This window comes from Saccostrea cucullata, unplaced genomic scaffold (genome assembly GCF_032062105.1).
Source record: "Saccostrea cucullata isolate Sc308-1 unplaced genomic scaffold, CSIRO_AGI_Scuc_v1 ctg430, whole genome shotgun sequence".
Taxonomy (NCBI): domain Eukaryota; kingdom Metazoa; phylum Mollusca; class Bivalvia; order Ostreida; family Ostreidae; genus Saccostrea; species Saccostrea cuccullata.
The window spans coordinates 264,446-290,195 of NW_026930981.1; the positions used below are offsets into that span (position 1 = coordinate 264,446).

The window sequence follows — 25,750 nt, forward strand, 5'->3', positions numbered from 1 at the left end:
GACCTCCAAAACATCGGAGGTGGGATCAGGTGCCATGGAGGAGTGAGCATTCCCTGCCGACCGGTCACACCCGCCGTGTGCTCCTTGTCATGATTGGGAAATAACGGAGAAATCCGTCGTAAATTCAGTGTAAATAATGGACTAATAATTAGTATGAAAAACTTCAGTCAGCATTTGACCTAGTGATAAATGGTACAGTGAAAACTCTTTAATCCGACACCTGAATAATCCGATCGCGACACTGTGAATTCCGACGTTAAATTTCTTTCCCGTTTTAGTATTTTCCTTGTTTTGACACTATACAATCCGACACCCTGTCTATTCTGACACAAAATTCGTAGTGCATGTCGGATTAGACAGGTTTCACTGTATTTGCTGACAAGATCATTGTATCGACCATAGAACTAACGAAATGTTGACTTTAAACGAGACTGCTGAAATTCTTGTTTCATCAGCTTGTTTGTCAATAACTTACCTTGTTTTAGAAATTGTTCATACGTAGAGCCATCGTCGCAATCCACGGCCAAAATGTACGATCCTCTCCCATTCACATCAAGTTTTAATTTTTTTTTTACCAAAAGCTTTTCTGCGCCAGTATATTCTTGGGGATTTTTTTAGAATATATATTTTTTGCACGTTAAGCTTGGGACTCTTTATTGTGGCGAACCCTACCCCCGGGGGTCATGATTTGGAAAATTTAGAATCTACACTACCCCAGGATGCTTCCACACAAGTTTCTGCTTTTCTGGCCCAGTGGTTCTTGAGAAGATTTTTTTCAATGGCCATACCCTATCTGTGTCTTTTCTTGATTATCTCCTCCTGAGAGGGGACTTGGCCCTTCATTTTAAATAGCATTTTGAATTTCTTTTCACCCAAGAACGCTTGTACCAACTTTGGATAAAAATTGGCACACTGGTTCTTGCAAAGTTTACATATGGACTGATCGAACACGTGATCAGGAAATCTCACTTATATCAACTCATATCAAAACTCTCTACAAGAGACAAAAACAGATAGTATGAACTCGCCTGACTTGTGGTCTAATTCAAAATCATAGTTTGGACTACCCAGTATACTTTCCTCAACAAAGGCGGATACAGGGCCGGCGCCCCCCCCCCCCCCCACCTCCCTTTTGAAATTTTTGTATGTATGTAAAATTTATATACATGTACATGTATATCCATTATCCTAAAATCAAGGAAAAATCATGTATTTGTAAAAACTTTTCAGCTGCTGGGGGCTTCGCCCCCCGACCCCCAAAAGGACCTTGCCTTGGGCCTTCAGCACAGCAGACACACCCTCCTGCCTTCTACTGCGTCCTCCCATTACGAAATTCCTGGATCCGCCACTGTTCATCCATTTGGAAATGGTCAGATTGAGCATTTGTAGCAAGTTAGGTAGTGTGCATCGCTCTAGATACACAATCCAGATAAGTTTGGTCCAGGTAAGGCTTACTGATACACGTGAATGATGCTCTGAAAACATTAAGTAACCTGTTCATTCATCCTCAAAATGTAGGTCAGAGCTAGCATATGAAAATAGATGAGTGGTATTTTCCCGTAAACGATGCATATCAATGTAAGTTTATCAAGAAAGTTTTTAGAGCATAGTTACTACAGAATAATCCTGCTCCCAGACTTTAATTTAACCTGGTCACTCGTCCAGAAGATGGAGATCAGATCCAGCATCCAAACCCAGTCTGGCTGTGCCTGCTTCTACTACAATTCTAATACAGGGCTACGGCACAAACTCTCACAGCTGTGTAGGCCTTTCAACTAATTTTTCAAGTTGCACATATGGTAAAAAACATTGCATAGATAGATTTATAGGTACATGAAATTATCAAAAAAGATAATAACTTATGCATACATTTAATTACATCATTAAAAAGTTTATTTATTTATAATTGACTTTTCCGATGTTGTGTTTTAAGGATAGGTAACTCAGGTGTGAAAAATGACCAACTAAGTGCCGATTAATGAGTTATCGTTTATAGGAATGACATATAGACTGCTTCAGCACTGGTATTGTTATGTACACAAAAGGATTCCTTACATTGTTTTGTACACAAAAGTGTTGACCATGAGAAAGAGAATGCCTTCACTCTACCTGAAATAACAGGGTCAAATAGATGGGGAACAGACTATATTCAATATTTTAACTCTCTTTGACGATTATTATGAAGAAGAAAATTTCATGTCATGTTTTTTGTTTTCGCGCTTTTTCGCTTCCTATATAAATATATGTTTTTACAAGTAAATGCAGCAATTGATCATCTTACTTGTGTTACTAAGCACGAAGGGGAACGACCGAGTATAAAAATTTAATTAGGTTAGAACTAAGAAGGAGGGTAGATTTCACTTTTAATTTCAATTAAAACTTTTAATTATATGAAGTGAAAATGGTGAACGCAACTATACAGTAAATAAGTTTAACATTTGTGCTACATTTTAAAACCACTGGATTCTATTAAGAGCAAAGAAACACTTGGGAAATGCTAAAAACTGCCTTGCGTGTAAACAGTTAGATACCCCGAGCCTGCTCTCAACATGTTTCAACAGTGAGTTATCGTTCATAAAACCTACCCCTAGCGGCAGTTGAAAGGCCTAAGCTGTGATATAAGAAAAAATAACACAGGAATAGAGCCATCTTCTTAAATAAAACAAACACTTTTCTTTGATTTCAGATTTTATTTTTTTGCAATTTCTCCTTGAAATAATTGAACAATGTACCATGCTGACTTAATAATTTTGAAGACACTGCTTTAACATTTTCTGTATTCAACACTAATTTCATCTTAATACTTCAATGGCCAAAAAGAAACAGGTTGAACTTTAAATATGTGTACAATAATAAATTCCAAACAGATGTAAAACTGAGTATTTCCAACAGGATGCCAAAGTGTTTGTCACAACATGTTACTTATTTCATGCTTTATCTGCCCCTGTGTGTTTAGAAGGACAAGTTTGAGCAGGAGTGGGACACTTTATATGTAAAATTTAATGCACAACCTACATCTTACTTTAAATAAAAAAAAAAGAAGCCAAAACAGTACCATCTTATTTGTTTTCTGTTAATTTTTTGCATCCAATTTAATATTAGTGATACCCCTTCCCCTGTTCAAAATTCCCCCACCTATAAATTTTGATAAGAGAGACCAAAATCCTGCTCAGTTCTGAATATGTCCTTCTTCAGGTTTATTTTCTTTGTCCCACATTTTAAAACTTAAAACATACTTGTTAGTTTGAATATTCCTGGAAATCCATTCTGCCCTATTTATCGGCTCACACCTTTGATTTTATTTCATTCTAATGCACTTTAAAATTCATTTTTACAATCTCCATCAGGTAGAAATCCCAGGAAAAAATTTCCACCCACTTTCTTTTTCTGTTTTTCACATCTACTTGCCAAAAATATTTTCATAATCAAAACATACAAATATACTGAATTAACAGTGTATCAATACCCAAAGCCAATGTCACTTCATTGTTGGGGCCCCAATACCCAAAGCTTTTGTTACTTTACTGTAGGGGCCCAATACCCAAAGCTTTTGTTACTTCATTGTGGGGGCCCATTACCCAAAGCTTTTGTTACTTTACTGTTGGGACCCATACTGAACCCTTTTGTTACTTCATTGTTGGGGGCCAATACCCATAGCTTTTGTTACTTGATTATTTGGGCCCAATACTTGTCATTAATTCATACAGACCCTTATACTGGTTTCCAAAATTGGCAATGGTCACAAAAATAGCTTTATATAAATAAACATTGCAATATTATTTCTTTGTCAAAGAAAAAAAAAAGAAATTTGGTCATTGTAAAATTGAAGGAATGTAGCATAGCATAGCCTTCTTATAGTATTTGACCCAACTGCTGCAAAAAACTAAATAACTTCCTTGAATATCTTAAGACCTTTACATCCAAAAACAGATTTATCAAAAAGTTTCCTAAAAATATAGAAAAGATGTCAATGTGTACTTTACCTATATCTGTCTAAAAATGCCTCAAAATTATTGAAAACAAATTTCTCTTTCAGTTACCCCCCAAAAAAAACTAAATAGCACATATTACGAACACATTAACAGTCACACAAAGGGGAACAACTCAATATAGCACAGTCAACAAAATAAAGAAAAAAAGAAAACAAAGTGTTTTGGCATAACAGCGTCAGCTGTGTGGCTGACTGGTCTGTGTCACTGAGACTGAAATCTCTGGCAATATTTAGAAAGCTGCCCTTATTGACCAGTCCCTGTCTGGTAAAGTGGATCTGATGCCTGCCTTGTCACACACCATTTCTCTGGAACACAATCTCACAAAATAATTCAGAAGTCCGTTTCTTCCTATTTTGTCGTCAGAGTCCTTTTTGTTCAGTGTGTACGGTAGTATAAATGTGTTGAATAAGACACTTTCCATGAATTCTCGAATAAAAGTTTTTTCCGCATGCATCAACTCCAGAAATATATTTTCGCTCTCAGTTTTAGCACTGTTGTTTTGTTATGCATCATTATTATTTCACTACTGTGTACAAACATGTCAAATTTTTTATCTGATTTGTTGTCACGGTGCGTCGTATTTCCCCAGACTCCGCTGTCTTCCTCCTCAAGCAGAGAAAGGTTTAAGGCACAATTGTTCAAAATCACACGCTCACACGCAGACACACACACATTAGCTAACATACAGCAAATGTTCGTTTTGTTGTCGACAGCTAACAGTTAAACCCTGAGATCATCTGATACAGAATAAACTGGTGCTCCTGATGGCTCTTGTCTGGTATCCCCTATTCATTACTTAGTACAAATAACATACCCAGTCAGATCTACACTGACATGTTTGGCTGGGTAGCCTTTCCCATACGTTGTCGTATCTTACTGCTGGTCACATAGAAAGGCTTCACACTGCTGGTTCTGTCAAATGTGCTCATTCAGCAAGGCTTCAGTATTAACCCCTATGACTCATCTTTATTTTGTCATTTCTTCACTCTCCCCATTTTTTTTTGTTTGGTTTTTGCTATTTTGAGAAAACACCTTTGCTGTATGAGCACACTTTTTACATGGAAAAAAATTGCACATCCCTATTAAAAGTTACATAAAGTTGATTTGTGGTGACAGTGGATTTCAGATACAAAATTTGACTAGTTTACACTTACAACCTTGACCAGCATTCACTCACAGAATCACAAACTATTCTTTGTGGCTCAATTCTCCAGGAACTAAGCTCCTTGTTATGTACACAGATCAGAATACCAGTAGATTTGTGGGGGGCAGGGAATTCCCCCACCCCCCACTACACCTTAACTCTATACAAAATTGGAGGGAAATCTGTACAAATGAAATACTGCTAGGAGGAGAAGGCTGTTTTTGATTAAGGGAAGGTCCGACTTTGAATTGTCACTTTGTGACATGACAGTAAAAGATGACAGTGAATATAAATAATGTACAAATGTTCAGGAAGGAAGCTTGCATCCATAACTGTCTACATGCCATTATCAGAAGCTCATCACAATGTTTTTTCTCAAGTTCATCAAATCATTATTCACTTCCTTATCATGCTTATATCATTCAGAAACTCTGAGACCAATTTAGTACGGAAACAGTGAGTAGACCTCTAATACACACTTAAATATCCAAAAACACATTGCTTAAATATCAAAATATGCATTTCTTAGTTTCCAACAAATATAGATTCCTAATGATAATGGTGATCCTGAAGATCCTTACATAAGTTGATAATTTAGTTGCAATGCATTTAAAAACAACGTCTTTTCACTTGATTACGAATCAACCTTCTGACAATAAAGGAACACAAAAATAAGACATATGACAGATGCAGGCTTCCTTCTACACTGAGATCAACAGAAATAAATAGCTGATTCTTATGCAGACTCCACACTTTTGTTTTACATTTATCTGCACCAAAAATATATTACTCTAAAAGGGAAGAGAACAAGGATTGATGACAGATAAAAACTTTTTATTATGGGGATAAAAACTTGATTTATGGGGGTACAGGACTGCTATCAATATACACTCTTTAAATCATATGCAACCCTTGTCATAAATTGAAGGACTTTTTATCCCATAACTATTCCAGCTTTGATAAAAGGCACTGTGTCCTATACCATCTTCAGGCTTTTAATTTTTTTAACATTGCCATTATTCATAAACTCAAGAAATACTTTATTATCTTATGTCATCCAACTTATATACCTAAAAGTAAAAGTATCATAAATAAACATGTTACAGTAAAACTCAGTTATAACTAAGTCACAGGGACCCATGAAATTACTTCGCTATATCAATAATTCGTTATATCCCTATAAGGAGTTCATTAAATCTATATAGCTTGGGTTCCAAGATAACTTCCATACATCTGTGAATTCGCCATATCCGTGTTCGCACTAAACGAGTTTTACAGTACAATTTTTTTTTAATCTAGCATCAATCTTTGTTCTTTCCCTTTTTGCAACATATACAAATTTACAATTCATTGAACCTAAATCTACAATTTGCTTATCACCAAACTGTGTCAATTCTAAAACATTGTGACAAAATATGGTGAAACAATAGCACTGGTTACCTCCCCCTGCTGAACCCCTCCCTCCAACAAATAATGCCATATAAAATGAGAGATGAAAACACATGCTGATCATCCTTGATGTTTGTTTTGGTTGATATGTTGTTCCTCAAGGCTTTACAGTGAAAGTTTTTCAAGAATACAGATTATTTCAGCATGTTGTGACACAAAAATGAATGAATGCGATGACAGTGAAGGGTGATCCATTCTAGCGGGCTCCTCTCTGCTGTGAACTTTGATCTCCGTCTTCTTCGTTCACCATATGAAATTCTGCCACATAAAGGGACTTGTCTATGTTTTTGGGAATGGGTTTAATCTCTGTTCCCAGTTCACTTTCAATCTTGTGCAAGGCAAACCTGTCAAGGGTATGAATTTTATTATTCAGTAATTAAAAAATTGAGCTAGGCCTAAACAATCATCTGTGTGTCACAATCATTCAGTTAACCTAATATGTCACCTAAGGGTAGAGAAATAGACTTTATTTTCATTCTTCTTTCTGACTTCATCAGTGATTTTTCTACAATTTTTAAATGGGGCCTGGGCCTTTTCAATTGGGAAAAATTGTCGACATTTGTATTAAATTGGGAAAAACAATAAGATTGTTATTAATCTTCATATTGACATGTAAAATAAAATATACAAGTAAATGTAATATCTTTTATTAAATTTATTTGCTATAAAATTTTTCAACAAAATGAACACAGTTCTACATTTTTAATTTTCTTTCATTTTTGTTTTTTGATTGTCCTATATTCCATTTTTTGCCATAATGGTAGACATAATTGAGAAAAAATCATTCCAGCTTTCTCGTTTTTGCTCGCATTGGAGCTGGAATAATCTTGACACTATATTTACAAGCATGTATTTCTGTACAATGCTAGTATCTGCAGGATGAAGAAACAGTTTAATTTTTGTGAAATCAAGGAAGCTTGTTGTAGAACTACTAGTACTTGCAATTTACAAATGAAGCTATGTTTAACCGATTCACATGCATATTAAATTTCTTACGATATATTGACACACAAGTTTGACATCCACATGACCTGATCGATGTGTTTTTCCAAGTCTTGCAAACACACAAATAAACTGCTGTTTTTTGCCATTAGTTTAAGCGTCCGAATGACGTAAAACAATAGGGTTCCATTTTAGATAAGTCATACATAAAAAATTCAATATAACCAAAACAATACGTTTTGATTTTGGGAAAAAAGCAGTTGAAAATTGGGAAAAAATCGGTAATTTTTGAGAGGGGAAAGGGCCGATATTCGGACCTAAGTTGTGTGTAGAAAAATCACTGTTCATGGACAAGAAATATTGAGAAGCTATAACTATAAAGTCAGTCAATAGAGAGAATTTTACCTGTCGTCATAGGTAATGAGATTGATGGCCACCCCCAGGTGTCCGAATCGCCCTGATCGACCAATTCTGTGGAGATACGTCTCAGCGTGTTTTGGGAAGTCAAAGTTGATGACAACATTTACTGCCTGAATATCAATACCTCTGGTGAACAGATCTGCAAGAAAAATTTACACAGGTATTTTTTGTTCAACAATGTGTCAAAGAGAGTTTATATACTGTGCAAAGGGAAATTTTCGCCCCCATTTTATTTTCGCCCATTTACACATAGGTAGGCCAATTTAAAACAGGGCGTATTCAAAAAACACAGCATAATTTCTTAAACAGAATTATGACTAAGTGAATTTAAAACAGGGCAAAATTGTTTGGAAGTTTGAAAAGATGAAAATAACACGAGGCGAAAACATCCCTATACAGTATATAAATGTATAAGTTAAGATGTAATCAAATTGTGGGTTTACCTTTGCTGCATACCAAGAACCTACACAGCCCGTTTTATACCTTATCTAAACATGCAAATTTCCACAGTCCCTTTATTTTACCCTACCTTAGTTAATTTTTTAGGAAACAGAGAGGGGTTTTACTTTTGCGATGGGGCCCATATTTGGCCCTACACGGGGTAGTGGAAAATTCATTTTCATCCTACCTGAACACACTAAGTTCCTACAGAGTCCCTTTATTTTGCCCTACCCCTGAACACAATAAGTTCTTACACAGCCCCTCTATTTTGCCCTACCTGACCACACTAAGTTCTTACACAGCACCCTTTTTTAGCCCTACCTGAGGCCCTTTATTTTGCCCTACCTGAACACACAAAGTTCTTACTCAGCTCATTTTTTGCACTACCTGAACACACTAAGTTCCTTCACAGCCCCTTTTATTTTGCCCTACCTGAACACACTAAGTTCCTTCACAGCCCCTTTATTTTGCCCTACCTGAACACTCTAAGTTCTTACACAACTCCCTTTTTTGCCCTACCTGAGGCCCTTTATTTTGCCCTAGCTGAGGCCCTTTATTTTGCCCTACACAAGGCCCTTTATTTTGCCCTACACAAGGCCCTTTATTTTGCCCTACCTGAACACACTAAGTTCTTACACAACTCCCTTTTTTGCCCTACCTGAGGCCCTTTATTTTGCCCTAAGCGAGGCCCTTTATTTTGCCCTACCTGAACACACTAAGTTCCTACACAGCCCCTGTCTGAAGTCATGGAATACTCGGTTTCTGTGCTGCTGGTTCATCTTGGCATGGATATAAAAGCAAGAGTAGCCCAGCTCAGTAATCTTCTTAGCTAGGAGCTCAACTCTTTGTGTGGAGTTACAGAAAATAATGGACTGGTTAATTTGCAACTGAAACAAAAATGAAATTTGTAAAACACTGATCACATTTTATGGTGGCTAATGGCCGTTTTTTTTTTTTTTTTTTTTTTTCCAAAAGTATGTCAAACCCTAAGATAAAAAATATTGATACCCAAGGAAAGGCCTTGTTCTTTTTATACCTTTGAGAATAAAGTATTGAGACAGTGGACTTTCTGTTTTTCCTACCTTTGAGAATAAAGTATTGAGACAGTGGACTTTCTGTTTTTCCTACCTTTGAGAATAAAGTATTGAGACAGTGGACTTTCTGTTTTTCCTGGACAAAGGCGTAATACTGGGTCACTCCCTTCAGAGTTAGTTCGTCCATCAAGTTGATCTCGTACGGATTATTAAGATGCTTCCTCTGTAAAATAACACACACAGGTTATAGACTGAAGACATGTAGAGGAAAGATTAAACATGTAAGTTAGAGACACAACATGTACAAGAATGATTTCCGTGTCTTATACGATCTTGTCAGAAGTGGTTAAAATGTCTGCATTGAATTTCTCAGAAGCAGAACTGGTTTGAGTTTCATCACACCAAGATCATGTAATCTTTTAAAATTAATACTACTTCCATTATTGTAAAGATCAAAGGACCACATTATTCTCTAATATAAATTACCAACACATTTAATTCAGTTTTCCCTAATTTTGACTGCTGCAGTTATGAAAAGATTGAGGCATCCTTTGATTCAAAAAGTGACAAAATTGGTGAAAAAACTTTGGATTAAGATCATGTCTCACTTATTCTAATGCAATTAGTGCAAATGAAGAGGAATTGCAATCAGATGTGACCTCACAAGACATTTCTGTTGATGTTTAAATCTAATTTCTCTATTAGAGGATTTAAAGTTTGCAGAATAGAAATTATTTCCTTGCCACTGTATTTGTTGAATAATAAACCCTTGTCTTGAGATTAACTGACTTGTAGAGTCAACGCAAAGTAATTGTTGATGTAAATTTTATATATTCAATAGACAAGTTTTGTGACACAAAACACCTTAATAATGAAATGGATCTGACATTCATTTCACTTACACATCTTCCTGTTTATTTAAATGCAGGGGCTTGGGGTGTAAGGAGGTAGGATATTAAATCACTAAAAAACAAGAGGCCCATGGGAAGCTTGTGACAATTCTGTCCTTTACTAGGATTTATTAAATGACCCCACTAAAAAAAAAATTTTGAGAGAGAGAGAGAGAGAGAGAGAGAGAGAGAAAGAGAGAGATCTTTCAATATGATTTTTCCTATATATTTCATTAAATCTGTTTGGGTTTTTGTTTTCTTACAAATTAAGGATATAGCTGTAAAATAATCAACACAAGTTCATAGTAACTTCTTTATGTCACCTGGATCTTGTCAGAAGTGGTTAAATGTCTGCATTGATTTTCTCAGAAGCAGAACTGGTTAGAGTTTCATCACACCAAGATCTCTATCATTTTGTTTCCATACGCAGTATTTGTCATTAACTTTAAACATTTAAAAGACTGCATTACAAAGGATTGTAACTTATGAATCAGATCCCAATTTAAGCCCCCATATTGTGCCGACAAAATTATTTAAGAATGTATTTGCATGTTTTGTTCATAAGGAAAATATGATGTTGTTAAAATCTACAGTATTAATTAATTCCTTGCTCTTGTCCACTTATTAGAAATTACCCCATTGATATGGACATTGCTATGGTCAAAGTGGAAGCAGTTTTAAAATTTATTCCATGAAGTGCATATGGGCATTTAGATCACTGAACACTCAATCATATTAAGACCCTAATTATATCTTTTAAATCCCCCCTCCCATCAACCTCACTTTAAAAATTACAATAATGTATTCCAAGACCCTGTCAGAAGTGGTAGGTGTCTGCATTGCTTTCCTCAGAAGCAGAACTGGAAGAAGTTTTCATCACATCAAGGTCTATAGAATCTTAAAACTGCATAAACACCAATAGCATTAAGCATACCACTCGAAGGTGATTGAGAAACTACATTATGCATGTACCATGATGTGGTGTTCTTGTTGAATACATTTTTTTTTATGTACAATAAAGCTTGTGACAAATCTAAACATCATTCCTATTGACTTTTGAAAAACACAGTCATATCATTACATCTGTGTAATACTGAAAAAGAATCCAATACCATTTTATTATGACACAAGTAACACACCCTAGTAAGCTTCCTCCTATTTCTATCTACAAGGTTTCATTTTAGACAATAAGGTTACCGGAATTCTTTGTCACAAACGTTAAATTTTGATTGAGTCATGTTAAAAGCTTTGTTTATAATTTACCTTTACATAAACATTTCTCAATTTTTTTTATCAAGAAAGAAAGAAGATTTTTTTTATGTCTTATATGTCTATAAGAAGCATAAGACAAGTGTGGCTTACTATTTGTTCTAAAAGATACTGTATGTGTACATAAATTGGAGTATTCAAAATTTGGCACAATCGCTGGTTATTTTGTGGTTAGCGTATTCATGAATTAGCGCTATACTCCTCAGTGCTATGTACTGTACATATAAATGATTTATTAACGGTATTCATGAATTTGCACATTGTTGACTGCGCCAAAATATGAAGCTCGCTTTCTGAAGTACAAGTACAGTAATATGTCTATGTTCCTGAAGGAGACCTTGTCAGAAGTGGTTAACTGTCTGCATTTTTTTCTCAGAAGCAGAACTGGTTAAGGTTTTCATCATGTCAAGAAATCTCCATCCCCATCAACAGTCACCTCTTTGTTGACATGGAACTGGTTTGACCCTCAGTGTCTGTACATGCATTCAGTACTGAGCATATTATCTCCATTTTGACACTCACCATGAATTGTTCCACAGTCAAAGGAAAGGTAGCCGAGTACAGGAGAATCTGTCGGTCTGGTGGGAGATGGGCGATGATGTGATCCAGCATTCCTTTAAAGTCTTGAGACAGCAGTTTGTCAGCCTAAAATGTAAACCATACTTAATATATATTGAGTGTATAGTGAAGTATGCTGACATGACCTAAAACAAACATTATACATGCTTGTGCTGTACAATAAAATTTTTGTAAGAATATTAGTTATCGTTTTACAAAGGCACTCTATTCACTTTTTTAACAGAAACAGCTAATGAAAATATTTTCTTATGAAAGGCTACAATAAAATACAACATTGTCAATCTCCAAACAGAAAAGTTGTGGAATCAAAGAACCCTACTGTGTCCAACTCTTGACAGTAAAGTTATTGGAATAAAAAAACACTACATTACTGAAGGCTTAACAGAAATGTTCCTTGTTATTTATACCTCATCCAGGACCAGCATGCCACATTTACTGATTTTGACTAGATTTTTATTCATCAGGTCCAGGATTCTGCCAGGGGTGGCAATGATCACATGTACTGAAAAAATAAATTATTGTCAATTAGCACAATCTACTGTATTAAAAACTCTACAGCGATTTTTCTACAATTTTTAAAAGGGGCCTGGGCCTTTTCAACTGGGAAAAATTGTCGACATTTGTGTCAAATTGGGAAAAACAATAAGATTGTAATTAACCTTCATGTTGACTAGTAAAATAAAATATATAAGTAAATGTAATATCATTTATCAAATTTATTTGCTACAAAATTTTTCAACAAAATGGACACAGTTCTACATTTTTTAATTTTCTTTCATTTTTGTTCTTTGATTGTCCTATATTCCATTTTTTGCCATAATGGTAGACTTAACTGAGAAAAAAATCATTCCCGATTTCTGGTTATTGCTCGCACTGGAGACGGAATAATCTCGACACGATTTACAAGCATATTATTGCTGTGTTTCTCCGCAATGAAGAAACGAATGAAGAAAGTTTAATTTTCGTGAAATCAAGGAAGCTTGTTGTAGAACTACTAGTACTTGCAATTTACAAATAAAGCTATGTTTAACTGATTCACATGCATATTAAATTTCTTACGATGATTGACACACAAGTTTGAGATCGATTTGTTTTTCCAAGTCTTGCAAACACACAAATAAACTGCTGGTTTTTGCCATTATTTTAAGCGTCCAAATGACCAAAATCAATAGCGTTCCATTTTAGATAAGTCGTACATAAAAAATTCAATATAACCAAAACAATACGTTTTTGATTTTGGGAAAAAAAGCAGTTGAAAATTGGGAAAAAATCGGTAATTTTTGAGAGGGGAAAGGGCCGATATTCGGACCTAAATTGAGTGTAGAAAAATCACTGCTCTAATATGGAATCTGAACACAAGACTGAAATATAGTGTTGATAACTTAACAACAGTTTTAATGAAAAAAGGTACTGAAGACTTGCATTATTCTGCAAAACAGTCTTAAGAAATTGGAGCATGTTTTGAAAGGTATAAATAGGGTAAATCTAGTTCTTTGACAAACCTGGTTCGTAGAGCCTCATGATATCGTCTTTCAGATTGGTCCCCCCTGTAGTCACCATTACTTTGAGTCCTAAGTGTTTACTGAGCTCAATACAGATCTGACTGGTCTGGAGGGCTAATTCTCGAGTTGGCACAATAACTAAAGCTGGAATATAAAACAAAAGTATCCTGCTTGAGAGTGTTTGGTTTGTTTTGCTGTATGTATACATTGCAATAAAAATGCAACAAGAGGCCCAGGGGCCACAGCGCTCACCTGAGCACATCAGGCTTGAATTTACTCCACCCCTCCAGGCGTTCATCATTTGAACAAACTAGAATCTACACTACCTGAGGATGATTCCATATAAATATCACAAGTCATAGCTTTGAAGTACTTGAAAAGAAGATTTTAAAAGGTTTCCCTATATATCCCTATGTAAAACTTGGGTCGGCCATTTTGGCCCCACCCTAGCCCCGGGGGTCATGATTTGAACAAACTTGAATCTACACTACCTGAGGATGATTCCACATGAGTTTCATCTCTCCTGGCCCAGTGGTTCTTGAGAAGAAGATTTTTAAAGATTTTTCCTATATATTCCTATGTAAAACTTGGGTCGGCCATTTTGGCCCCACCCTTGCCCCAGGGGTCATGATTTGAACAAATTTGAATCTACACTACCTAAAGATGATTCCACATGAGTTTCATCTTTCCTGTCCTAGTGGTTCTTGAGATAAAGATTTTTCTTATATATTCCTATGTAGAACTAGGGTCGGCCATTTTGGCCCCACCCTTGCCCCAGGGGTCATGATTTGAACAAACTTGAATCTACACTACCTGACGATGATTCCACATGAGTTTCACCTTTCCTGGCCCAGTGGTTCTGGAGAAAAAGATTTTTAAAGATTTTTCCTATATATTCCTATGTAAAACTTGGGTCGGCCATTTTGGCCCCACCCTTGCCCCGGGGGTCATGATTTGAACAAACTTGAATCTACACTACCTGAGGATGCTTCCACATGAGTTTCATCTTTCCTGGCCCAGCGGTTCTGGAGAAGAAGATTTTTTAAAAATGCCATAAATTTTTCACAAATTCATAATTATCTCCCCTTGGAAGTTCTTTGGGGGCGTGGCCCTTCATTTGAACAAACTTGATTCCCCTTCACCCAAGGATACTTTGTGCCAAGTTTGGTTGAAATTGGCCCAGTGGCTCTTGAGAAGAAGATGAAAATGTGAAAAGTTTACGCCGACAACGACGACGACAGATAACGGACAAATTTTGATCAGAAAAGCTCACTTGAGCCTTCGGCTCAGGTGAGCTAAAAAGACAAGTCAATGAAGATGCATTGTTATATAAATTTTTCCTACAAAATTTTAGTTCAAGAAAGTTATCAACTTTTAAATAGAAGGGCAAACACAACATTCCCCTTCTCCTAAGTATTTAGTTCATTTACCCTTAGCAACACTGTAATTACGTGTAATTCAGTAATTTACACACAAGTATACCATTTCATTATAAAAACTGTGGTCCCCCAGTAGGCAAGACTTACATTGAACTTCATCTCGGCTTGGGTCTGCCTTTTCCAGAATTGGAATAGTGTAGGCCCCGGTTTTTCCTGTGCCATTTTTAGCGCGAGCTAGAACGTCTCTTCCGGTTAATGCGATAGGAATGCTGGCCTCCTGGATTGGGGAGGGTTTCTCCCACCCCTTCTCAAATATCCCCATTAGCAGTTCTCGCTTCAAACAGAAGTCCTCAAACTCGTTACCTTTGGTGTTTGTCACATCCTGAAAGGAAATGGAGTACTTTTATATAAGTTCAATAAGACATACTAAACATTTTTTTCTAATGAGGCCAACTTTAAACTTAATGTTTGCTTTCCCTCTTTCAACTCAAGAGTTATTTTGGGAGAAAAGAGAGAGAGAGAGATAATTTACTGTTGCAATTTTAAATATCTTACTTTAAATATGATTTATAATTAATTATAAGATTAAAAAAAATTGATGTTAAACATTTCTACAGGGTGTATACCAAGTGTATTGTGGTTCTCAAAATCTCGCATCGAATCTACATGAATGACATCGCGATGAAATGTCAAGTTCAATATACATGTTCATTACAAGTAAAGGGACATCCGTGTTTTAACTTGAAATGACCATTTGAAGATGTGTTGCTCTAATTATTTTTTTATAACTTTCAGGCCATTTTAAACACCTTCATGCTATACCAGGAGCATATTTATTAAATCACTTCCTGATGTGAAATTAGGTCGGGGACTAAAACACCAAAACACTCAAAAAATAAGTCAAAATTTTTTTGCAGATGGCCTGAAGATTTTTTTTTAATTAAATCTTAATTTAATAATTATTAACAACTAACACTATAGTAACAATAGATAGTAAAAGGAACAACATCTAAAGTAAATGTTTTTTATGCATTTTTGACTAGATTAAGCCATGAGGCTTGATATTAATCCTTCTGACAGACTTACACTGGTTTTAACTCTGTGGTCCTTAGGAGGGAGATTAAGTTTTGCTTTCCACCCAGAGAGATCTCTGAAAACAGAAAGAGAGTATAAATACATACATCAAAGTAATTTTAAAATTAAATGTGAAATATGACACCTGTAATGATGAGCTATGGTAAGATAATTAAGAGAGGGACATCATAAGAGATAAATCCCCTTTCACCTCTTGACATCACAAAAATCCTTGTTTAACTCATTGGGTTAAGCCAAGGCTCGGGGATAAAATCCACACAACTTGTTGGATAAAAATCATATCCAACTACAAATCATGTGAGATCCTATATGTAAATAACTACTTGCATGCTTACTTGCAAATTTATGTTTTATATAACAGGTTGGGACCAATCGCCCAAATGGGATATAATAGTCCGTTTGGGATATAATATCCCAAATGGGCTATAAATTTACAGTGAAAAAAATGAAATTTTTTATTTTGGCTATAAATATCATAAATCCGCATCAGGACACTTAAAAAGGAATAACTTTTGGTTGACAAGTTTTCCTGTATGCCAACAGTTTAGGAGATTGATCCCTCGGAAGTTCCTTAACTTCTTGGGGATCAATCTTACAAACTGTAGGGTTACAGAAAAACTTGCTTACCAAAAGTTATTCTTTTTTTTAAGTGTTTTGATGCGAATTTATGATATTTATTGCCAAAATAAAAAATTTCAATTTTTGCACAGTAAATTTATAGCCCATTTGGGATATTATATCCCAAACGGGCTATTATATCCCATTTGGGCGATTGGTCCCAACCTGTATAAGTGGGCCCCTAACTCCTAAGTATTTTATAGCCAACAAGGTGAGTAAAAATAATTCTTGAGAATGTTTAAACCTTGTTTGACTGTACTTTAAACATACCACTTTTGTGGAATCAGACGGCGTAAATAGAAGCCCCTTACCCAGTTTTAGCATCTGTCGAATTGGCATGGTTGCCAGAATTTTGCTCAACTGTAGCCGAAGCCATGGTTACATCCACCAATATTTTAAGTAGGTGTTGTGGTTGTTCAAACTATGAATTTGTCGAAAACATGAAACTGCAAAATAAAGTATATGTACATTATGTCATTGCAAAAATGATAAATAAGAAAGCTAAGAGTGGCATTGAATGTTGAGATAATTCGGGCTACAATCTGGATCGTCAACAAAGGATACAAAAGAATTGTGCCAAATGTCTTGAATAAACAAAATATACTTCTAGTGTAGACTAAAAGAAAGCAATACGCTGGAGAACCGTTAACCCAACCTTCTTACTTTTACAAAACATTCTGACAGTTTTCAAATTTTTAATGTTGATTTCTAAGAAAAATATCCAAGATTCATGGGCATATATTATTTCGATATCAATTATTTTCATGAAATACATCCTTAATTCGGTAGAATAATTATCGCTTCTGCATTTATCGGATATTTTATTCTTATCAGACAACCACATAAACAAGATGACCAAAGATTCTAACAGTACCCTTCCTCACAGAAAAATCTTCTCTGACGGCCGGAGTCGGTAGGATTTGCGCAAGACAGGAAGTCGTTTTGTTTATGTTTAATAAATAAACAAAAACTTGTTTTTCTATAACTGTCAACATTTTTAGCCGTTAATGTTATTGATTGCAATTAATAAATCAATTATTAATAAAAATACATATATCGATTTAACCCTCGACCCTTGGGGTTAAAGGTCACTAAAGTTTGATCAACAACGAAGTTGTGCATGTTCTGAATCCTGAAAATGAGAGTCAAGACCAAAGTGCTCTCGTAGCAAATGTAAGGTAAACTTGAGCACGGTAAATTCTTGTCGACTTTGCGATATTGAAGTGCATATGAAGTAATTAACTTAAGGCTAAATCCCAAAAATGAATAGAGAAATATCCAGGAAAGAAAGGGCACGTGAACTGTGAAGTTGTCAGTTGTGTAATTAATTTCTCTCACAATGCCAATGTGTGGGAATAGAGTTTTGATATTATTTATACTGCAGTTTTTTTAGTAGAACCACAGGTGCTCGTCACTACTTCATTGTCTTCTAATTTGACCACCTCGAGGTGGTCAGCGAATGAAAGAGAGATCAAGTTCCATGAGTGGCATGACATTTTGGTTTTTTATATGGTTGTTTTTTTTTAAAAGGTGTATATTTTATAGCATAAGGGTGGTCAAATTTACAGAGGACAAATAAGTTACAAGCCCATATGGGTTGTGTCAGCCGGATTTGATTCCCGGTGGCCAGATGTCTCAGTAGAGCACCTGACCCGAGTTTCAGGGGGCCCGGGTTTGAATCCCAGTCTGGTCCACTGCATTTTCTCCTCTCCCATTACTTTGGTGCCGTGCCATGCCCTGACAGGTGAGAGGCCTGCCAGGGAAGAGCCTGGGTTGGGGTCTTTGGAGGGCCAAAGACCTTTAAGGAGGGAGGAATGTGGCGGTCAGCCGGGTTCGATTGCCGGTGGCCAAATGGCTCAGTTGGTAGAGCACCTGACCAGAGTTTCACGGAGCCAGGGTTCAAATCCCGGTCTGGTCCGCTGCATTTTCTCCTCTCCCGTTACAAAAGAATGCAGGGGCCTCTGGTAGAACAAAACACCCATGTGCATATTTTGGGTTTATTACCTGTAGGCCAGGAGCACTAACTAAATTTACAAGTTAAACGTAATATCCAGCATTCATATATTATTTTAAAAAGTAGTAATAATTTATAAATAATAAATATGAATATTTTTAATTCACAGCAGGTGACTTGGTTTTGTATTCTCCCCCTAATCCTATCAGAGACACAGTGAGAGATGGCATCCTCCAAGAAACTTGTACTGACCAACGACAGTAAAAGGAATGAAGTTCTTCTAAAAGACCGGGTTAAGGAGGTAATAACAGGTCAAAGGTCAAGGTTCAAATGTCAGAGTTATGAAGTCAAGTTCAAATGATAAGAATTGGAAGTTTCAATCAATATATTACCAGCTAGATTTCAAATTAATTGATTAACTTTTTCAGTGAAAATGATAGCAGTATATTATTAATATTATAAAACAACATAAAAATTTAACAATAATGAAACTGAAATTATGATTGCTGTACAGTAGTATTTCAGACTTTTCAGTGGTTCAATTTTTGGGTGATTTAATTTTATAAAGTTATATTTCACTATACCAGGTACTTTATAATCCTAATTTCAATACTGCTACATGTATATTGAATTGGGAGTAATTTATGATAAATACACACTAAGTTATCTTTTGCATAAATATTCTCCATAAACCAATGCATGGAAAGCTCTGTACAATTCATGTTGCTTATCTATATACACAGTAAAAATCAATTGACAATAATGGTAATGTTGTATATCTTCTTTTAGTTAGAGGAGGAAATCGTGGGTTTGAAGAAAAGGTTAGAGGATCTCAGGAAAGCTAAAAATACCACCGTCCTAAAACGGGAGAGAGAAATCCTGGAAGTGGGCACTCCGTTTGGAAAAAGGTATTTTATGTGAATTAAGATACAGTAAATGAGGTCATATATTTCATAATCAACAATGACAATTTGTGAGTTATAAATGGATAGTATTAGATAATTAGATTTAAAGATAACAAGACAGCTACTTCTTAAAAGAATATAATTAGTGTCAATAGTGATATGCATTTATTTTGATGCATCAATAGTGAAATGCAGATAAAAGCAATAATTGTTAAATATGAGATCTATTGTACATCTTTAACATTTTCATATTTTCTTCTTTAAAATATGCATTTCACTTTGTATATGTGTGAATCTTATTGTTGCATAAGATATGTAATTCATTGCTACACCTAGTAGTCTTCTACTTTGTTACTATGTAAATTATGTAGGTAAGATACCAGTAATTTTGTGACTCCATTGTTTATAAACAGGGATAGTAAGCCTACAATCACCGCCCCTCCCCCTCCCCCGGCCGCCACCAACAAAGTCCCCGCAGATTTTCAGAAGAAGTTAGATGATCTGAAGGCTCAGCTCGCAGCCGCGGAAAAAAATCACGACGCCCAGATAAAGGAAGCGGAGACCAAGCTCTCCAATGTACAGGGAAACAGTTCTAAAGAAATGGACGATTTACGCAAACAGTTTGCTAAGGATATGGAAGCTGTAAAGAAAGCAATGGAACAGGTCTTGTACAGCTTTATCATAAGATTTACCAATTAGATACACTAGTACTTAAAAGGATGGAAATTCCTAAAGAAATACAAGATTCACAGTGGTGCTTATTGGCCCTGCTAACTTTAGACATTCTTTGTGATTAAAGTGAAGATGCTTCTAATTCTTATACATGTACATGTAATAACTGCCCATCTGGGGATGAAATAACTTTAAATCTTCGGGTTTATCTCTACAGCAAAACTTGTTTAGTATGAACACGGATATTGCGAATTTACTGATATAGTGAAGTCATCTTGGATCCCCAGCTACATAAATTTAATGAATTTCTTATACGGTTATAACAAATTACAGATATAGCGAAGTAATTTCATAGGTCCCTGTGACTTCGTTATAACCGAGTTTTGCTGTATTGAAGAAATAAATTTTGATTGGCTAATTTTAGGAATTGGAATGTGGTCATCAGCCAATCATTGAAGCTTTACAGCATCAGCTATTGGAACTACAGGCAGATAACTCAGCCTTGTTAATGGAGAATAGCGATCTCAAAGATAGAGTTAACTCCCTTGTGACGGAGCTCAGCATCAAAGAGGCGTCATGGTGTGAAGCTGAGGAAAAACTCAAAATTGAGGTGAGAAGACGATATGTTAGGCATACATTGATTCAAAGAATATAAAATGAAAGTTCTAAAAATTAACTCTTTTATTTCAGCAGTTTTTTTGAGCGATTGCAATTATAATGTGTCAGTCTTTGACGGATTTACAATTTTGTCAGATTAATTGTGAAATTTTGAATTTAAAACAAAAATTTAGATAAAAGTAAAAATTTTTAAAAATAAGCTTAATAGTTATAATTTATGTTAAAAAAGTAAAAAGACATGAAGTGCAGTACGGCCATAGGCATGAAGCGGCGGTGCCTCTTGTTCTTTGATTAGCTTAGTTGAAGTAGTTTTTGTGGTAATTAAGGTTCATCTCGGAATTTGAGTACACTTGGTTTCATGTTGGGTTCTATGGCCAACAGCACTTCAATCAATATGCCTGATAAAATGCTATTTATAGAAAAGCTTTACAAAGAATAATATGACAATATTTTGAAATTTATATTATTATTTCTAAATATTTGCTAAAAACCTTAGAAAATCTTTAGTAACCTTTTCTTTATATATAAAATCGTCACATGCTTCACCTGTTATTTTATCTTGTTAATGTAAGATTGTTCAGGGTTGCCTTGTCTTTAATTCCTTTTTGAAATGATAGTTACACAGGTAAAAATCTGTGAAAGGGAAATAATCACTAAATAGAGCATTTAATAGTGAAAGTAGGAAATGTGAAACCAATGAATGGCAAGGCAATCATAACATGTACACTACAGCTGCATGATTATTTAATGTGGTGATTGTTTTTGAATCCTGTATTGCCTCTCTGCCTCTCTTTGATTGATCATGATTTATTTATTCCACTGGACACCTTGACAGTTAAACAAACAGTGGGGTGAAAAGTACAAGGAGTGGATGGAGAAGACCGAAAATAAAATCCGGGAACTTCAGGAGGCCAACACCATGTTGTGAGTGTCAGGGGAGGCTACTCCTACACAGTGCAAAGGGAAACAATCACAACAGGACAAAAACTTTTATAACTGAGAAACTGAATATAGAGCTTTATTAGGTTGTCTCCTTTATAAAAGTTTCTGGCATGCTGTGGTTGTCAATATGGAATGAAATAGTAGCTGAAGACATAATTTGGTTGAAATGCACATGGGATATGGAGAAAAATTAATATTTTAAAATGCGCTGATTGGTTTCTGTGAATTATGATCTACTGAATCATTAAAGAGGGTGTTGCAGTTGTTATTTTCCCTAAATGTGTAGTAGATTAAAAGAGGAATTTTTATGTTGCAGAAACTCATATTAATATTTTTCAAATACAACAATATGTAAAACACAACGAGAAACATTTGGAAGCTGCGTGTTGACTTCCAATTTGCCTTTAAATGATGTGAAAATTAGTCTCATGGCAAAATAAATCAGATTTTCCATTTTTTAGATAGGGAATCCCCATTGTTCTGAAAAAGTGCCTCCTTGAAACAGAATAATTTTGATATTTACACAGCGAGGTAGGAATTTTCTTCAAAACTGCTATTTACGATTTTTGTTTCAAAGAGGCGCATTTTTGAAAAACGCAGAAATTGAATAAAAATTATTCTCCAAACGAAATGCAAAATATGTACATTAAATAACACTAGAAAACCATGTGTCCGAAATGGTCTAGTAGATATGCTGGTGGGCTTCTCATTAGTATTTTTACCGGAGAATGGGTTTGAACTCTGGAATGGATCATTTTTGTATATTTTTTTTCCCATATGTTATGGTAGTGCAATGAAATTATATATATTTTAATAGGGGGGGGGGGGGGGGAAGAACGAGAATGTGAAGAAGTTAATTGAGTAATAACTAAATATTAGAAATGCAGGATTAAATTGTTTTGTTTTTTTAATATGCTGTGACTTAAAACTAATGCTTTATTTAGTTTTGTCTTGGAAAATAAAGTTACTGTATATTTTAAATAATTTATTTTATTTACTTTAGTTATTGCAATTTTGAATAATTCTGGTGTCTTTCTTAGTAGCCAAGATTTGATTTGAAACAAATGAAATGTCTTGGATGTAGTACCAACAATGTTATTATGGGACGCAGTTTTATTTCTTGAAAATATTTTTGCACGATGTCTACAGTATATCTTTCAAAATGCTGCTTTAGCCATTGTGCTTTTTGTTGTTCAAACCTTTTTCGTGCAAAATAACGAGTGTTTTGCTTCATGAAGCAGGAAATACCCGCGGTAAATATAGTCCTCTACGTAGCTCTATCTATATTTAGACATAATGAAGGTATTTAAATGTCCTTCTCTATATATAGGGAATAATTGCCAGTTTCTGCAACACCCTCTTTGAAGATTATTCTAAGTATGTTTTGAAAAAAAAAATTCAAATGAAAGTTGACAAAAACATTGGAAAAGTAGGTTAACAGAAAGTGGACACATGGTTTTATGTGATAATTTTGTGGAGAATTGGGTCTCGATCTAGTTCAACCAAATTATTGTCTTTCTGAGAATACCATCTATATTGGAATAAATATCTTTATAAAATGAAATTTTCAGCTCACCCAAGCACATCAAAAAATTCAAGAGTTGACAGATGGAAACATCATTTTGTGAGTAAAGAAGAGAAAAAATAATTGTCCACCGACCCTAACCTTTGTTGTTACCATGGCAATAGGCACTATTTCCTTTTTTGTGTGAAGAAGTTGCTATAATTTTGAGGAGGAGAAATTGCTAAATATAGATGGTATTCTGAAAATAGATAAACATGTAGCTTAAATTTGAAACAAAAATATTTCTTTTTTTGTTGATAAATTAAAATTTCAAATTATCAATTAAAAATATTGTCCTTTTTTTATAAAAATTTAGACCTGTGTGTGAGGTCTTACATGAACAGAAATTATGAAATATTTCTCCCCAAATTTGGCAACCATATTTGTGTCCCTAAAAGTCACTGTTGTGTTACCTGTGTTTACACCTGTTTACACCTGTGTGAATGACTTACCTGTATTTCAGGAGGACCTACTTCAACAGCCAGAAACCAAAAGGACCCGACCCCACAGGCCAGGACAAGTGAGGGACCGGGTCAGGGATCATTGTCATGCCGACCTCCTAGTCAGCTAATAATCAATTAGTTTAAACGATATTAATCTACCGATAGTGGTGCTAGGACTCAATATTTATATATTGTGTACTTAACATTATGAGTGGGAAACTGTTCACCATAATATTTAAATTACAAGGTATCATCTGTTTGTACTTTATGCTTTCATAAGTTTTCCAATTGACAGGAAATCATAGCAAACATATCCAGAGATTTAGAGAAAGAAAATTAACAGCAGGGTATTTTGTGTATCTCAACACTCTTAATAAGAGCTCATACATAGAAAATGTGGAGATACATGTATCAAGTAAATTTTAGCTCCATGCCTGAGCTCTCAAACTTTATAAAGGTGGTTTTCTCTCTGAAGATCTTATTGTTTACCTTTATCTTAGACACACAGATTTGAGCTTGTGATAATATCATAATCCATCCATATTTTTCAATATCTGTACCTATATGTTATATGGTTTTTATATACATGTTTATACAGTATTATAGTGTTGCATATAAGTTTAGTATTGAATTTGTTAGGTCTTTTGTTTTTGTAGCTGAATGTTTCTTGCTAGTACTTTAACATGTATTGTTTCTCTAAAATACATCTTGTGTATGTAGTCATTCATGTGATTTATACACATGTACATCTTAACAAATTTTGGGGAAAAAATCAAACCTTTTTTACATATTGAATAGACTTATCAACAAATCAAAGCTTTCCAATTTGACCACAAAACTCTAAGTGACAGAAGCACAGGCACTTTACGTTACTATTTTTCTTTTAATAAAAAAATATACTCCCTACCTAATAGTAAATGTTTATTATTAGGTAGGGGAAAGTTTGTTTTTAGAAAAATAAGTAACGTACGTCAAGTGCCTGTGAATATATTAACTTGGATGGTTCAGTAGAGGTCCCACAATATAACAAATACACCAGGATTATCTGCTCTTTGTGTGTGAATATGAATTATTTGTCTTAATATGTCATGAATCTCTTAAGCACCGGCTTACACATTCATGTTAACTGTTACATGTACTAAATGTCTTGAGAACTACCACATTCTAGAAGTGTGTAGCACATTTTATTTGTAATGTTTTGCAATATAATTTTATCCACTTTTACCAAAGCAAGGTTTTAAATCTGATCTGTGATAATAGTTTGACTGTGATCTTATGCAACTTACAATTCAATATTATTGTTATAGATTATAATTTTATAGTATTTTTATAATTGTTATATATTTAGCCTATTATAATAACACTTCCACTCAGTAATTGTTTTAGATCTTTACAAATGCCTGTAATACAAAATAATACTTTTTTTTTAACAAGAGAGTGCCTCAATAAATGTTGGTGCACAGCAGAGTGCCTCATTAACTGTGTGATAATTGCTGTTAATTATTGTAGAAGGGGGTACCTGGAGGCCTCAGCCCAACAACTGGAGGAGCAGGAGGGCTCTACCTGACGGTTAATGTCCTTAATGTCATGTCTGTCGGTCATAGATTGTTAAAAAATGTATGTATATAGAAGTAAAGATGGGCAATGGATTTCTGTCTGTCTCAAACACAGATGTCAGCTGTGATAATTTTATTAATGTGACTTGATGACAATTATTTTAAACACTGCTTTACATTTTGTATTTTATATATTTTTGCACTAAAATGCATTTTTGGTAGTTATTTTTTTTTAATAAAGGTAAAAATAAAATACAGAATTTTGTCAATTTTTATTATGTGAAACAAAGTAAAAATCTAAGCTTGAGACTCCATATTATAACATTTTTAAACAAAAATTTG

General features: G+C 34.8%; 2 protein-coding genes across 3 annotated transcripts; one reads left to right on the forward strand and one right to left on the reverse strand.

Annotated features, from left to right (window-relative positions):
* Nucleotides 1-2,670: 2,670 nt before the first annotated feature.
* LOC134230849 (ATP-dependent RNA helicase me31b-like) lies at nt 2,671-17,714 on the reverse strand. Its single transcript, XM_062712704.1, has 11 exons — nt 17,629-17,714; nt 17,066-17,200; nt 16,128-16,191; nt 15,189-15,423; nt 13,663-13,806; nt 12,568-12,662; nt 12,104-12,226; nt 9,517-9,645; nt 9,095-9,275; nt 7,933-8,086; nt 2,671-6,929 (listed from the first exon to the last, which is right to left on the reverse strand). The coding sequence occupies exons 2-11, from the start codon at nt 17,128-17,130 to the stop codon at nt 6,782-6,784; spliced, it is 1,338 nt and encodes a 445-aa protein (XP_062568688.1). The 5' UTR covers nt 17,131-17,200; nt 17,629-17,714; the 3' UTR covers nt 2,671-6,781.
* Nucleotides 17,715-17,826: 112 nt separating this feature from the next.
* On the forward strand, nt 17,827-24,408 carry LOC134230850 (desmoplakin-B-like). 2 transcript variants are annotated; one of them, XM_062712706.1, is made up of 7 exons: nt 17,827-17,932; nt 18,878-19,009; nt 19,498-19,616; nt 20,027-20,276; nt 20,710-20,895; nt 21,739-21,827; nt 23,873-24,408. In XM_062712706.1, the coding sequence occupies exons 2-7, from the start codon at nt 18,932-18,934 to the stop codon at nt 23,931-23,933; spliced, it is 783 nt and encodes a 260-aa protein (XP_062568690.1). In that variant the 5' UTR covers nt 17,827-17,932; nt 18,878-18,931; the 3' UTR covers nt 23,934-24,408. The 2 variants fall into 2 exon arrangements, with proteins under 2 accessions (XP_062568690.1, XP_062568689.1); XM_062712705.1 differs by having other exon boundaries at nt 17,827-17,927.
* The last annotated feature ends 1,342 nt before the right edge of the window (nt 24,409-25,750 follow it).